Source organism: Podarcis melisellensis, assembly GCF_964234715.1.
Source record: "Podarcis melisellensis genome assembly, chromosome: 1".
NCBI classification, from domain to species: Eukaryota; Metazoa; Chordata; class Lepidosauria; order Squamata; family Lacertidae; genus Podarcis; species Podarcis melisellensis.
The window spans coordinates 3,454,752-3,469,760 of NC_138528.1; the positions used below are offsets into that span (position 1 = coordinate 3,454,752).

Here is a 15,009-nt window from a genome sequence, read left to right on the forward strand (position 1 = left end):
AGCTGCAAACATCTGAAGGGCTGTCAAAATAGAAGATGGAGCAAGCTTTTTTCCTGCTGCTCCAGAGGGTAGGACCCAACCAATGGATTGAAATTACAAGAAAGATCTCGACTAAACATTAAGAAGAACTTTCTAACGGCAAGAGTTGTTTAACTGTGGAAAGGACACCCTCGGACGTGGGTGGATGTTTTTCAATAGAGGTTGGCTTACCAGGGATGCTTTAGCTGCGATTCCTTCAGTGCATGGGCTTGAACTAGATGCCCTTTGGGGATCCCTTCCAACTCTACAGCACAATTCAAAGTGTTGGTGCTGACCTTGAAAGCCCTAAACGGCCTCGGTCCAGTATACCTGAAGGAGCGTCTCCACCCCCATCGTTCAGCCCGGACACTGAGGTCCAGCGCCAAGGGTCTTCTGGCGGTTCCCTCCCTGTGAGAAGCAAAGCTACAGGGAACCAGGCAGAGGGCCTTCTTGGTAGTGGCACCCGCCCTGTGGAATGCCCTCCCACCAGATGTCAAGGAAATAAACAACTATCTGACTTTTAGAAGGCAGCCCTGTTTAGGGAAGCTTTTAATGTTTAACAGACCACTGTATTTTAATACTTTGTTGGTAGCCGCCCAGAGTGGCTGGGGAAACCCAGCCAGATGGGCGGAGTATAAATAATAAATTATTATTATTATTATTATTATTATTATTATTATTATTATTATTATTATTATTATTATTATTTTCTATGATCTGCAACCTACAAATAGTAATGCCGGCCTGCTGTTTTTGTAGAGAGTGCTGAGATCAAATATGTGAAGTGCCTTCAAAGATGGAAAAAATGCGTCGTGTAAGGGGTTATGATTTATTTGTAACCAACCGTGTTTCTGAATATGGCTGCCGAGTGTCATGTGCATCTTTTTTTAATGTCAGAAAATGATTTCCTCCTAAAAAAACAAAATAGCCTTTATGCTAGCTAGAGTGACTTCTCCATCGCCTATTTCTCCAGCCCTGCCTCACTCACGTTCTTCTACTTTGCAAGCAACTGCAAACCCCGAGTAGCAAATTTTGTCTTTGCAGCAAGTCCTCGAATGCTAATTCCTCTGGAGCAGCTGTGAAGATTGACAGAGCTCTTCCCATACTGCTCTCCCTCCCTCCCTGCCTTAGCCACGCAGCTGCAGCTAAAATGGGGAGAAGGGTCTGGTTGAGTTGCAAGTTTTTCCTTTAAATACTGCAGAGAAGTAGAACAAAGTGGTGAGCTGTTCTTCCTTGGAGAAGAAGAGTTTTGGATTTGATATCCCGCTTTATTTTTATTTTTTTATATTTTTTAATTAGTTTTTTAACATATCATTTTCAACAGTAATTAAACATACTTTTACATCTTATACATTTTTTTTTACTTCCATCAATCTCATCTGAAAATTTTCCAATCTAATCTCTTAGTGTACATTTCTTACTTTCCCTATTATATTTAAATCTCATAACTAATATCTCTCTTCTTTCTCTTCTTTGTAGCACTTCATATATTTCTCCTTACAGAACTTCTTGCAGTCCTACTAGCGTAATTTGTTGGTTACAATTGCTCTTCAGATAGTTCATATACTTCTTCCAATCTTCTGTAAATCTCTGGTCCCGCAGGTTTCGAATCCTTCCTTTCATTTTATCCAATTCTGCGTAGTCCATTAATTTTGTCTAGCTGTGATTCCTGCATTTAAGGGGGTTGGACTAGATGACCCTCGAGGTCCCTTCCAACTCTACAACTGTATGATGACATGACTTAATGATGGAGTTCACTGTCACTGACCACGGACGCTAGCTAAGATCTCACCAAAGCTAATTTCCTTTTGGCACCAGCTGCAGCTAAAATGGAATGTCAATATTCCCAGAAGAGAGCTTAGATTAAACAGTATGTCCTTCCTGCCTGGAATTTGGCATCAACTGGAAATGTTTTGCCAGCTCCGTTGCCTCTTGGCCTAACCTCCCTCGCAGGGTTGTTGTCCCTTCCAACACTGTGATTCTTTGTGTGCCACAAAATGGTGGGATATAAATGGAATAAGTCAAAGATGCCCAACTATTATGGTTGAAGTTTCTGTTCAGCTTTGTGGCGAATTGCACATGTGATAAATACAGGTTTGGTGTGTTGTTGTGGTTTAAATTATTTAAGGAAAACTTCCCCGCTGACTTTTAAAACCAAACAGCTTAATGGGCGATATAATTGCAGAGGTGACATTCCCTAAGATGTTGCCAAAGCAAAGGAAGACCCGATTGGCTTGAAAGCACATCTTGGGTTGTGTGATGGACCAAGTCCCTTTATTTCCAGGCAAATGAGAATCAGTTGGGCCAGAAATAGCTTTCTTGGAAGTCACTTTCTGTGCTGGCTCATGCTAGGGCGGGGGCTGGTTTCTTGCAGTGCAAAAGCAGCTTTAAAATGCTGCCAAATTCACCGATAATTGACAGTGAGTTTGCAACCAGATTGAATGGCAAGGATGGAGGGGCCCATAGCTCAGTAAAAGAATGTGTATGTACTTTGCATACAGAATAGCCAGGGCTCAGTCTTTCATCTCTCCTTAAAAGAAGGTTCAGGTAGCAGCTGGTGCAAAAGACCTTCTTTGAGATCGAAGTACAGGATCTGGTACAGGAAGACTACCTGGGTTTGTTGCTGTTTAGTCGTTTAGTCGTGTCCGACTCTTCGTGACCCCCTGGACCAGAGCACGCCAGGCACTCCTGTCTTCCACTGCCGCCCACAGTTTGGTCAGACTCATGTTTGTATCTTGGAGAACACTGTCCCACCATCTCGTCCTCTGTCGTCCCCTTCTCCTTGTGCCCTCCAACTTTCCCAACATCAGGGTCTTTTCCAGGGAGTCTTCTCTTCTCATGAGGTGGCCAAAGTATTGGAGCCTCAGCTTCAGGACCAGTCCTTCCAGTGAGCACTCAGGGCTGATTTCCTTCAGAATGGAGAGGTTGGATCTTCTTGCAGTCCATGGGACTCTCAAGAGTCTCCTCCAGCACCATAATTCAAAAGCATCAATTCTTCGGCGATCAGCCTTCTTTATGGTCCAGCTTTCACTTCCATACATCACTACTGGGAAAACCATAGCTTTTACTATACGGACCTTTGTTTGCAAGGTGATATCTCTACTTTTTAAGATGCTGTCTAGGTTTGTCATTGCTCTACCTGGGTTAGGTGGTTTCTAAAGGTAAAGGTAAAGGACCCCTGGGTGGTTAAGTCCAGTCAAAGGAGACTATGGGCTGCGGCGCTCATCTTGCTTTCAGGCCAAGGGAGCCAGTGTTTGTCCGCAGACAGCTTTCCGGGTCTTGTGGCCAGCAGGACTAAACCGCTCCTGGTGTAACGGGACACCGTGATGGAAATCAGAGCACACAGAAGCGCCATTTACCTTCCCGCCACAGTGGTACCTATTTGTCTACTCGCACTGGTGTGCTTTCGAACTGCTAGGATGGCAGAAGCTGGGACCGAGCAACGGGAGCTCACCCCATCACGGAGATTCAAACCACTGACCTTCTGATCGGCAAGCCCAAGAGGCTCAGTGGTTTAGACCACAGCGCCATCCGCGTCCCTAGGTGGTTTCTACTGCGTCAGACCAACACAGCTACGTACCTGAATCTAGAACCTTCCCCCAGGTGTTCTGGGCTACAAATCCCAACAAAAGAGAGTCAGGCTAAACATCAAGAAGAACTTTCTGACAGTAAGAGCTGTTAGACAGTGGAACAGAGTCCCAGGAGAGGTGGTGGATGCTCTCTCCTTGCAGGTTTCTTAGTGGAGGCTGCATGGCCATCTGTCAAGGATGTTCTAGTTGCAATTCTTGCATTGTGTCAATTATGATTATGATTATGATTATTTATACCCCGCCCATCTGGCTGGGTTTCACCAGCCACTCTGGGCGACTTCCAACCGAATATTAAAAACAATACAGCATCAGACATTTAAAACTTCCCTAAACAGGGCCGCCTTCAGTTGTCTTTTAAAGGTAAAATAGTGTCCGGGCAGAACGATGGGTGTGGAGACGCTCTTCCATGTATACTGGGATGAGGCCGTTTAGGGCTTTAAAGGTCAGCACCAACACTTTGAATTGTGCTCAGACACGTATTGGGAGCCAGTGTAGGTCTTTCAAGACTGGTGTTATATGGACTCGGCGTTTGCTCCCAGTCACCAGTCTAGCTGCCACATTCTGGATTAGCTGTAGTTTCTGCCTTCAAAGGTAGCCCCACGTAGAGTTCATTGCAGTAGTCCAAGCGGGAGATAACTAGAGCATGCACCACTCTGACAAGACAGTCTGCGGGCAGGTGGGGTCTTAGATGGAGCTGGTAGACAGCTGCCCTGGACACAGAATTGACCTGCACCTCCATGGACAGCTGTGAGTCCAAAATGAGTCCCAGGCTGCGCACCTGGTCCTTCAGGGGCACAGTGCCCCATTCAGGACCAGGAAATCCTCCACACCCGCTCGCCCCCTGCCCCCCCCAAAACAGTACTTCTGTCTTGTCAGGATTCAACCTCAATCTGTTAGCCGCCATCCATCCTTCAACCATCCTCCATCCTCTGCCATCTATCCTCCAGTGTATGACAATTGCAGAGGGTTGGACTAGATGATTCTTGAGGGTCCCTCCCAACTGTACGATTCTATGATTCCTGGCCATTGGGCATGATGGCTGAGGCTGATGGGAGCTGGAGGGCGGTGGTTGAAGGGGCTGATTCAGCTCTACCCTCTGTTGCTGGGACCTGACCCTGGGGGCTGCTCTCTTCCGACACAGGCGGGTTCTCCGAAAAGAATTACGAGTGGAGCTCAGAGGAAGAGGAGTCCGACGGGAAGGCCCGTCCGGTGCAGGTGCTCATCGTGAAGGATGACCACTCCTTTGAGCTGGACGAAGAGGCCCTCAACCGCATCTTGCTTTCGGAAGCCGTCCGAGACCGCGAGGTGGTGGCCGTCTCCGTGGCGGGGGCTTTCCGGAAGGGCAAGTCGTTCCTGATGGACTTCATGTTGAGATACATGTACAACATGGTAGGTGGGCCTCACATGGCATCTTCAGGGCCTCCCCACAAGGGCAGGACCAAATGAGCTTTTGGGATCCGTCCACTGCCCTTGCAATATTATATCATGGGCTGTCCTGTGAATCTGTTGGATGAAATAGCGGAAGAACGTTGCCTCAGGAGAGTGAGGAAAATTATCAGGGATGATTCACACCCTGGCCGGCACTTTTTTTTTTTATTAGTTGTGCCAACAGGGTAAAGAACAGCTTCTATCCGTGGGCTGTTAGGCTGCTGAATGAAAAGATAACAACAGGGCAACTGGCTTTCGGGTTTGGTGGGTGTGCGTCAGTAAACGAGGGGAATTAAGACTAAGAGAGCTGAGTGAGGGGTGCTTCCATAGCTGTCAACTTTCAGATTTGAAAATAAGGGATCAGCAGCCTCACCTGTCCTGGGGACAGTCTATGGGATATCTAACAATGCGGGAAGCAGCAGGAAACGGTGCTGGAATAAGGGGATTTCCTGCAAAAAAAGGGAAGGTTGACAGCTACGGGTGCTCGTGTAATCTCACTGTATACAAGTTGTACAAGTGACAATAAAGAATTTCAATTTCAATAGGTGAGGTTGGGCAGATGTTCTGTTCTTATTTATTCATACTCCTCCTTTCGGCAGAAAAAAAAAGCACCCCAAGGCAGCTCACAAACAGTGCAAATGCAAATTTGTGTCCGTCTGGAGGGCCTTTATTGTGGTGGCTCCCTGCTTGTGGAATGCTCCCCCTAGGGAGGCTTGCCTGGCTCCGTCACTCACTACACACCTTTAGGCACCAGGCAAAAACATTCCTCTTTCACCAGACTGTTGGCCTTTATCTTTAATGCGTTAAAATGAATTCTTGATTTTATTTATTAACGTATGTGGGCTTTTGTTTGTTAGGGTGTGGTATGTGTTTGTGTATGTGTGTAAGCCACTTTGAGTCAGGCTGGCAGGGAAAAGCGACTAATAAATTAAATGAAATGAAAAATGCAAATACAGTGGTGCCCCGCAAGACGAATGCCTCGCAAGACGAAAAACCCGCAAGACGAAAGGGTTTTCCGTTTTTTGAGTCGTTCTGCAAGACGAATTTCCCTATGGGCTTGCTTCGCAAGAAGAAAGCCCATAGGGAAATCTCTGGGGACCTCTTTTAAATGCTGGCGGTGGGGAGCAAAACCTTTCCCCCCCTCCGGCCTTCAGAAGAGGTCCAGGAAGGCCGGCGGGGGCCGAAAGGCTTTGCTCCCCACCGCCAGCATTTTAAAAGCAGTCCGGGATAGCAGGGAAGCGCTTCCCGCTATCCCGGACAGCTTTTGAAGGCAGGCGGGGGAAACCGCCTTCAGACCAGGTCCGGGGACAGTCTGTCCCCCGACCTCTTCTGAAGGCCGGCGGGGGGCGAAAGTTTTGCTTCCACACCGCCTGCCTTCCCGGGACAGCGGAGACTTCTCCGCTGTCCCAGGCGATCTTAAAATGCTGGCGGGCGGCAGCGCTGCCGCCCGCCAGCATTTTAAAATCGCCCCGGGACAGCGGAGGACTGTCCCGGGGCGATTTTAAAGCCCCCTGGAAGGCAGGCGGGGGGGGGAGCAAAGACTTTCGCCCCCCGCCGGACTTCAGAAGAGGTCGGGGGACAGACTGTCCCCGGACCTGGTCTGAAGGCGGTTTCCATAGGAACGCATTGATTGATTTTCAATGCATTCCTATGGGAAACCGTGCTTCGCAAGACGAAAAACTCGCAAGAAGAAAAAACTTGTGGAATGAATTAATTTCGTTTTGCGAGGCACCACTGTAGAAATAAACCAATGCAAAGGTTTGATGGATGCCATAGATGCCTTAGTTGACATTCCTGCATTGCAGGAGGTTAGATGATCCTTGGGATCCCTTCTAACGCTACGATTATGTGCTGCTATGAAATAAATGTAATAAGTAATAATATTTTGGTGGGGGGTTGGTTTGTTTTGTTAGGCTTTTAATTTTGAATTTCTTTACAGTCATGCCTTGGGTTGAATGTGCTTCAGGTTGAGCGCTTTCGGGTTGCGTTCAGCGGCAACCCAGAAGTAACAAAGCGCGTTACTTCCAGGTTTCGCCACTCACGCATGCGCACACGGTCAAAATGACGTCATACACATGTGCGGAAGCGGCAAATCACGACCCGTGCACGCGCAGACGCACTGTCGCGTCTTACGTTCCATTCAGGATGTGAACGGAGCTCTGGAACGGATCCCGTTCGCATCCCAAGGTACCACCGTATATTGTAAACCACCCCGCAATCTTTGGATGAAGAGTGGCATATAAATTTAATAATTTAAAATTATTAAATTTAAATGAAATTAAAATTATTAAATGTAATAATTAAAAAAAATAATTTAACAATTTAATAAACAACAATGCAATAAAAATTCCTTCCAGTAGCACCTTAAAGACCAACTAAGTTAGTTCTTGGTATGAGCTTTCGTGTGCATGCACACTTCTTCAGATACACCATGCACACGAAAGCTCATACCAAGAACTAACTTAGTTGGTCTTTAAGGTGCTACTGGAAGGAATTTTTTTTGTTTTGACTATGGCAGACCAACACGGCTACCTATCTGTAAATGCAATAAAAGTAATGCTAAATCTGAACATTTCAGAAGCAATAAAATGCATTTGTTTTCCTGCCAAAAAGACAGCAGGATTACTATTCCACATAAAAAAATTTAAGAGAGAGCAAGAATAAGTACCGAAACAGCAACGCTTCTTTTTAAGGGTCCCAGGCAATGGAGGGTGGGATGGGGAGGCCGTTGAACTGGCTTGCTCCTGATGGTTCCTGCAGGCTTTCTCCTGCTGGGGTGGTGGTGAAGCGCGAGCGGTGTGTCAGGAGTTCAGCCTACACTCGAGTAGGACCCTGGCAGAGACACATGCCCGACTGGCATGTTCTCTCCCTCCTGGTCGTTTGTTCAGGAGCTTCAAAAGCTTTCTTCAGCCCGAACATCACAGCGACCGATGCCAACAGACCGGCACACTTAGGGATCATAGCTGCCAACTTTTCCCTTTTCAAAAGGGAAATTCCCTTATTCCGAATAGGATTCCTCTCAAGAAAAGGGAAAAGTTGACAGCTATGTTAGGGATCCGCAGAGTTTGCGCAGTTGCATAACAGACCTCAGCAACTCAGCATTTTGGCTAATCTACTTTATTTACCTATCAACACACACGGAGCACTGCAACATGGCTCCCTCTCTCTCTAGCATCAGACAGCAAAGAGAAAAAGAACAAAGGACAATAGTCCCACTTCACAGAACACAGGAACACAAACATCCTGTCTCCGTCACTTCCCACTCTGGAGTCAAAACATACACCATCATGTGAAAGACAACAATCCCATGACTGCAATCACGGAGCAGGAATTCTAACACCGTGCCCTTGCCACTTGGGGGTTAAGCAGGGAAGGTGCTGTAAGGAGCAATGCCTGGCTCTCTCCTTTGGGCTAGGGGACGTGGGCTAGGGGCCAGCTCCTTGTCCCAGAACTCACCTAAATGTCTAGCCAGTCCTAATGTTGAGGGGATCTGTCCAGCGTCCAGAATGCAACACAGCGGGCTGTTCTGACAGCTCTGGGGACGCCCCAGACATTTGGCACCCCAAGCAGACACATTGCCAAGATCTTGAGAGCTATTGATCTGTGTGTAGCCCCAGCTTCCCAGCCATAATAGTAGTGTGTGTTTTCATTGCCATTGATTTATTTCCTTTACCCATCAATATCCACATGGCATCCCGGAACAATTTACGGTGCAATAAAAGCATGCTCAGAACAATTGTGCACTTGAAGCGAGGCTGCTGGAACATTTGCATCTATTTAAGCCATTATAGGTATCTATAAAAACAATTTAAAGCAAGAAGAACAGGAACACACGTCTAAAAGCCATTCAAATGCAACAGAGACGCCAGCCAGGATCTTTTCACTGTAAGGTCCCAGGACACGTTACAGCACTGTAAAGATGCAATATTAAATCCAATTAAAAGAATATGGTGGATCTGGTATGCTTCCTGCTTTTCCCAACTTTTCCACTGGAAAGGCCTCCAAAGTAAGCCCTATGGATTGTACTTGGGACAGCACTAACGTGGGGGAACGCGGGTGGCGCTGTGGGTTAAACCACAGAGCCTAGGACTTGCCAATCAGAAGGTCGGCGGTTCAAATCCCCGCGATGGGGTGAGCTCCTGTTGCTCGGTCCCTGCTCCTGCCAACCTAGCAGTTTGAAAGCACATCAAAGTGCAAGTAGATAAATAGGTACCGCTCCGGCGGGAAGGTAAATGGCGTTTCCGTGCACTGCTCTGGTTCGCCAGAAGTGGCTTAGTCATGCTGGCCACATGACCCGGAAGCTGTACGCCGGCTCCCTCGGCCAATAAAGCAAGATGAGCACCGCAACCCCAGAGTCATCCGCGACTGGACCTAATGGTCAGGGGTCCCTTTACCTTTACCTTTTAAGGAAGGCATTTCTTATTTCTCCTTGAGCAGCGGGACATTCTCCCCAGTGCTCCCTCTCAGTGGCGTAGCGTGGGTTGTCAGCACCCGGGGCAAGGCAAGTAATTTGCGCCCCCTAACCCGGTAGGGGCAGAGAGCTGCGAGTGCGAGTGCGCCCCCCCAAGATGTTGCGCCTGGTGCAGCCGGCCCCCCCCTGCACCCCCATGCTATGACACTGCTCCCTCTAAATCTATTCTGGGGGATCCGCCGCTCCCCAGAGCAGATGTGGGCTTGGTTCATGGGGAGGAGAGATACCATTGCACGAACACTAATCCTTTTCCGAATGCAAATATAGAATAACACCCTGTATGATGACACACACCCTGCAGTCTCTCTCCCCTGCCCTTTCATGCAGGCTTGCGTCTCTAGTGACACACCCACCCTGGGCCAAAGCGACTCTCCAGCCATGCTTTGTGGCCTGTGCCAGGTTCTTGACAGATAGCAAAAATGGGAGATTGGTTTAGCCTCCAGGTGGGATGCTAATCTCGGCCTGATTTGGCCCACCAGTTACGGGAACTAACAGAATCAACTACCGCTTCCCATCTCTCCACCTTGCAGGAGTTGGCAGACTGGGTTGGCGACTACAATGAGCCTCTGACGGGCTTTTCCTGGAGAGGCGGCTCGGAGCGGGAGACGACAGGCATCCAGATCTGGAGCGAAGTCTTCCTCGTGGACAAGCCCGACGGGAACAAGGTGGGCAGCTCCTTGGTGCTACTCTGTCCCATGAAACCAGGGCCCTGCAGGATTTAACCTCCTTCCACAGGGCCTGTAAGACAGAGCTATTCCGCCTTGCTTTCAATTTGAACTTAGCCTGGTCTTTTATTCCCCTTCCTTCCCTCCTTCTCCCCTTTTTATGAAGATTACCCGCTCTGGGATCCCACAGCTAATTTTCCCTGGTCTCCTCGCTGGCCCAAACAGGACTAACTTAGCCAGCTAGCCCTGGTGATCGTCTAATATTTAATTTTAATTTTAAATTGATTTTTGAATTCTGAATTTATTGTTATTCACATTTTATACTGTATTTTATGCTGTTTTGTGTTGCATCAATTAAGTGCTTTAAACTTGTTGTTAGACGCTCTGAGCCTGGTTTTTTGAACCGGGAAGGGTGGGCTATAAATAAAAATTTATTATTTATTATTATTACTCACAGCTATCGCCATGCAGTCCTTTCGGCTGATCCAGTTGGTCTACCTCAGTGGTTCCTATAGTGGGTGGTACCACCTCTTGTGGAGGAATAAAATTGCAAATTCTGGGGGAATTAAAATATATGTATCCCTGTGGACCCGCATGGGTGGGTGAACAACAAACAAATTGGTTGGGTGCCTGGATTCAAAATGCAGGGCTAGCATACAGAGATCCCCCCCCCCCCCCCGTAGCAGAGTCTTAAACTAATAAAAGTTAAGCAGTAGTATAGCATTGGGAACATAGATTGTTAAATCTTTTTATTCTGTCAGCTGAACACAGCAGCTGACTCTTTCTACCCCTCTTGCAATGTGCACACTGTTAAGTAAGTTTAAAATGCTTTACTTACAGATTCAAGGTCTGTCATGCATTGTTCCTTGCAGCAGCAAGGAAAGCACAGGCAAAATACTTTTGGGCAGAAAATACAGAATATAGTTTCAAACGTGTTATAAGCTTGGGAGCAAGCATATAAACACTCTTCTTCATTACATGCTGCAGAGAGAGAGAGGAAGTAGAAAGAAACTTTGCTTCCTCTCCAGAGGAGAGGGGGCATGACCTAACCGAGTCTATCTAGCAATAGAACTCTGTGGTCCTTAACCCCTTCATGTACTAACTAGCAGTCGTGCATAGTTATGTTTGACTGCACTCTCCCATGCAAACGACTCAGACTTTGGAAAGCTGGTATCACTGGACCAAGTTCATCCATTTTGTTTAATCAATTAAACCACATAGTTTTGGATTTTGAAGAAATGTGCAATTAATTGTTATTGGTTTGGATTTTATTGTGTTATTATCTTCCTTAGTGGGTAATGCAAACGGATATTCTGCATAATGCTTTATTATTATTATTATTATTATTATTATTACTGTTATTATTTTTAAAAATAGATTACAAGCATAAAGTCTAAAACAAAGCAGAACAAACAAGACAAAGCAAAACAAAGATTAAAAACAAAACAAAAAAGAAAAAGAAAAATCACACCTACACAGAAAACCGTATCGTCATACTAATCGTTACGTACATATACACATATTGACTTCCTTCCTTTGTTCTGAGACCTCATAGTTTTTAATCTTTCTATATTGTTGTGTCTAGTGTAGATTACCTCTCTCTTTTATACCTCTCGCACCATTTTTCAATTTCTTTAACCCTTACTCCAGAACAAGGTTTTCTCATATATTCTTTAACACAATCCCATTCTTTTACTAATTTTTGGTCCGATTGTCCCCTGAAGAACGCTGTGAATCTTGCCAGATATATAGATTCCCAAAATTTGATTTGCCATTCTTTTATTGATGGGAATTTCTCCCCCTTTCCAATTTTTGGCAATGAGCATCCTGGCAGCTGTTGTCGCATAGAGGAATCCTTTCCTTTGATTGCCAGGAATATCGTTTGTGATTATACCTAAAAGGAATGCCTCTGGTTTTTTACTAAGAGATATTTTGAACATCTTTTTGCTTTCTTCATATGTTTCATTTCAAAATTGTTTAGTAGGTCAGCAGTGTATAATGCTTTTTATAGGGTAGGGTGGCGGGGGCCAGTGGGAATGAGATCATGGAAACCAGGAGGCAGCGGCCTGAAAAAGTTTGGGAACCGCTGCTCTAAATAAATAAAGGACAATCTTGGAAACCCTTTCCCCAAATGTACTGGGACCCTCCCTGCCCGCGGACTGTCTGGCCAGAGTGGTGCATGCTCTGGTTATCTCTCGCTTGGACTACTGCAATGCTCTCTACGTGGGGCTACCTTTGAAGGTGACCTGGAAACTGCAATTAATCCAGAATGGGGCAGCTAGACTGGTGACTGGGAGTGACTGCTGAGACCATATAACACCAGTCCTGAGAGATCTGCACTGGCTCCCAGTACATTTCCAAGCACAATTGAAAGTGTTGGTGCTGACCTTTAAAGCCCTAAACGGCCTCGGTCCTGTATACCTGAAGGAGCATCTCCACCCCCATCATTCTGCCTGGACTCTGAGGTCCAGCTCCAAGGGCCTTCTGGCGGTTCCCTCATTGCGAGAAGCAAAGCTACAGGGAACCAGGCAGAGGGCCTTCTCGGTGGTGGCGCCCGCCCTGTGGAACGCCCTCCCATCAGATGTCAAAGAGATAAACAACTACCTGACATTCAGAAGACATCTGAAGGCAGCCCTGTTCAGGGAAGTTTTTAATATGTGACATTTTAGTGTATCTTTCATCTTTGTTGGAAGCCGCCCAGAGTGGCTGGGGAAACCCAGGCAGATGGGCCGGGTACAAATAATAAATTATTATTATTATTATTATTATTATTATTATTATTATTATTATTCTGTCTCCTGCAGGTGGCTGTGCTGCTGATGGACACACAGGGGACCTTTGACAGCCAGTCAACTCTGCGAGATTCAGCCACCGTCTTTGCTCTTAGTACCATGATCAGTTCTATCCAGGTAACTGCGATGATGGGAAGGGGGGGGGAGGGAGGGAGGTTGTGTATGAAGACCATAGCTGTCAACTTACAGATTTGAAAATAAGGGGCCAGCAGCCTCGGAAACAAGGGATCAGCAGCCAAAATAAGGGATTTTAGTCAACCAGCCTCAAGCGGTGGTTCCCACCGCGCAGCAACCCGGCAAAGGGGATGCAGCAAGGGAAACCACTGTCACCTCTCCGCTGGGAAGCGCTGAGCAAAGGCGAGTCCCCAGGCAACGCGGCCGATTTGATCGGCACAAGGCATGCAAGCTCCACCCCCCAGTCGTACTTAGGCTCCTTATTGGGTGAGCAACGCAGCCAAGCAACACAGCTGGAGCCTCCCTCCTCCCTGGCCGGCAGGGAGGGAGGGAGAGGAGCTACTTCCTTTGAAACCCAGGAAATTTAAGGGACATCATCAATAAGGGACAGCAGCGGGACGCGGCGCTGGGATAAGGGACTGTCCTGCCAAATAAGGGATGCTTGACAGCTAAGGTGAAGACGGCATGAACAGAGGATGGGCTGTGCTCTGTGCTTGACCAGCTGACCTTAGTAAGCAGGATGCAAACAGCTGCCAGCAAGGGACACAAGGGGGTTGTGATTTCTGCCTCGTCCTGCGTTTCTTGCAACCAGAGCTGTTTCTGCTCAGCTGCAGTTTGATTTCTGCTAAAACCTGCCTGTTTGGTCTCACAATCCACTGTGGCTGGAATGATAATAATAATAATAATAATAATAATAATAATAATAATAATAATAATAATAATAATTTATTTATACCCCGCCCATCTGGCTGGCTTTGCCCAGCCACTCTGGGCGGCTTCCAATAAAACACTAAAATACAATAACCTATTAAACATTAAAAGCTTCCCTAAACAGGGCTGTCTTCTAAAAGTTTGGTAGTTATTTTTCTCTTTGACATCTGGTGGGAGGGCGTTCCACAGGGCGGGCGCCACTACCGAGAAGGCCCTCTGCCTGGTTCCCTACAACTTGGATTCTCACAGCGAGGGAACCACCAGAAGGCCCTCGGAGCTGGATCTCAGTGTCCGGGCTGAACGATGGGGGTGGAGACGCTCCTTCAGGTATACTGGACGTCATTTGTTATGCAATCAGATAATTACCTCCAGCGCATTTCAGTGGAAGGGAATCCATGCCCAAAAGAATGCAGAAAATAACAAAACTCATATTTGCTTGCGTGGTTTCCCTTCCTGACCTTTGCTGAATTCGTGAATTGTGACAGTTTCGCTCCTCTTCCCGTTTCCAGCAGAGTTCTTCAACGTCATTAGACCTGGCTAGTTAGCATAATTGATGGCACACTTGATTGCCTAGTAAACTGATTTCTAGGGGAAGGTTTGTAGTTCAGTGGTTAGAGCTGAGTTGGGGTGCATATCCTCACCCTTTCTGAAAAATCGCTGATTCTGGGCAAAGAGGCACAAGATCACATGCAGGGGGGAGACACCCACCCACTCGCCATAGTGGGGTGGAATTCTGGCAACAAAAGAGAAGCCAGGGTTGCTTTCAGTTAATTTTTACATGCTTGTGGGGTTTTTTTGCACCCAGGTGTACAATTTGTCCCAGAATGTTCAAGAAGACGACCTCCAGCACTTGCAGGTAATATCACTCTCTTATCTCTCTCTCTCTCTCTCTCTCTCTCTCTCTCTCTCTCTCTCTCTCTCTCTCCCTCCCCCTCCCTCCCTCCCTCCCTCCCTCCCCTTCCCCATTTATGGGGTTTGGGTTTGGGCAGAAGTAGCACAGAATGAACCTCACTGGGAATCTCTCTCATTTGTCTGTAGGAAAAGAGGTTTCTGGTCCTTGCCTGTTTTCCAGGCTCCTTTAAAATAACGCTCAAATTTGTTTTATTCTGCTACTGCTTTGTTTTATTGGTTCTGCACTTTTAAATGTGTTTTATATATTG

At 46.9% G+C, this 15,009-nt stretch overlaps 1 protein-coding gene across 3 annotated transcripts in view; it reads left to right on the forward strand.

Annotated features, from left to right (window-relative positions):
- The window catches only part of ATL1 (atlastin GTPase 1), a 36,921-nt gene that overhangs the window by 3,538 nt on the left and 18,374 nt on the right, over positions 1 to 15,009 (forward strand). For all 3 annotated transcript variants that reach the window (XM_081912041.1, XM_081912042.1, XM_081912043.1), the window contains exons 2-5: positions 4,750 to 4,997; positions 10,038 to 10,172; positions 12,977 to 13,081; positions 14,655 to 14,705. In XM_081912041.1, the coding sequence (XP_081768167.1) occupies positions 4,750 to 4,997; positions 10,038 to 10,172; positions 12,977 to 13,081; positions 14,655 to 14,705 (539 nt within the window). The remainder of the gene's footprint in view (positions 1 to 4,749; positions 4,998 to 10,037; positions 10,173 to 12,976; positions 13,082 to 14,654; positions 14,706 to 15,009) is intronic.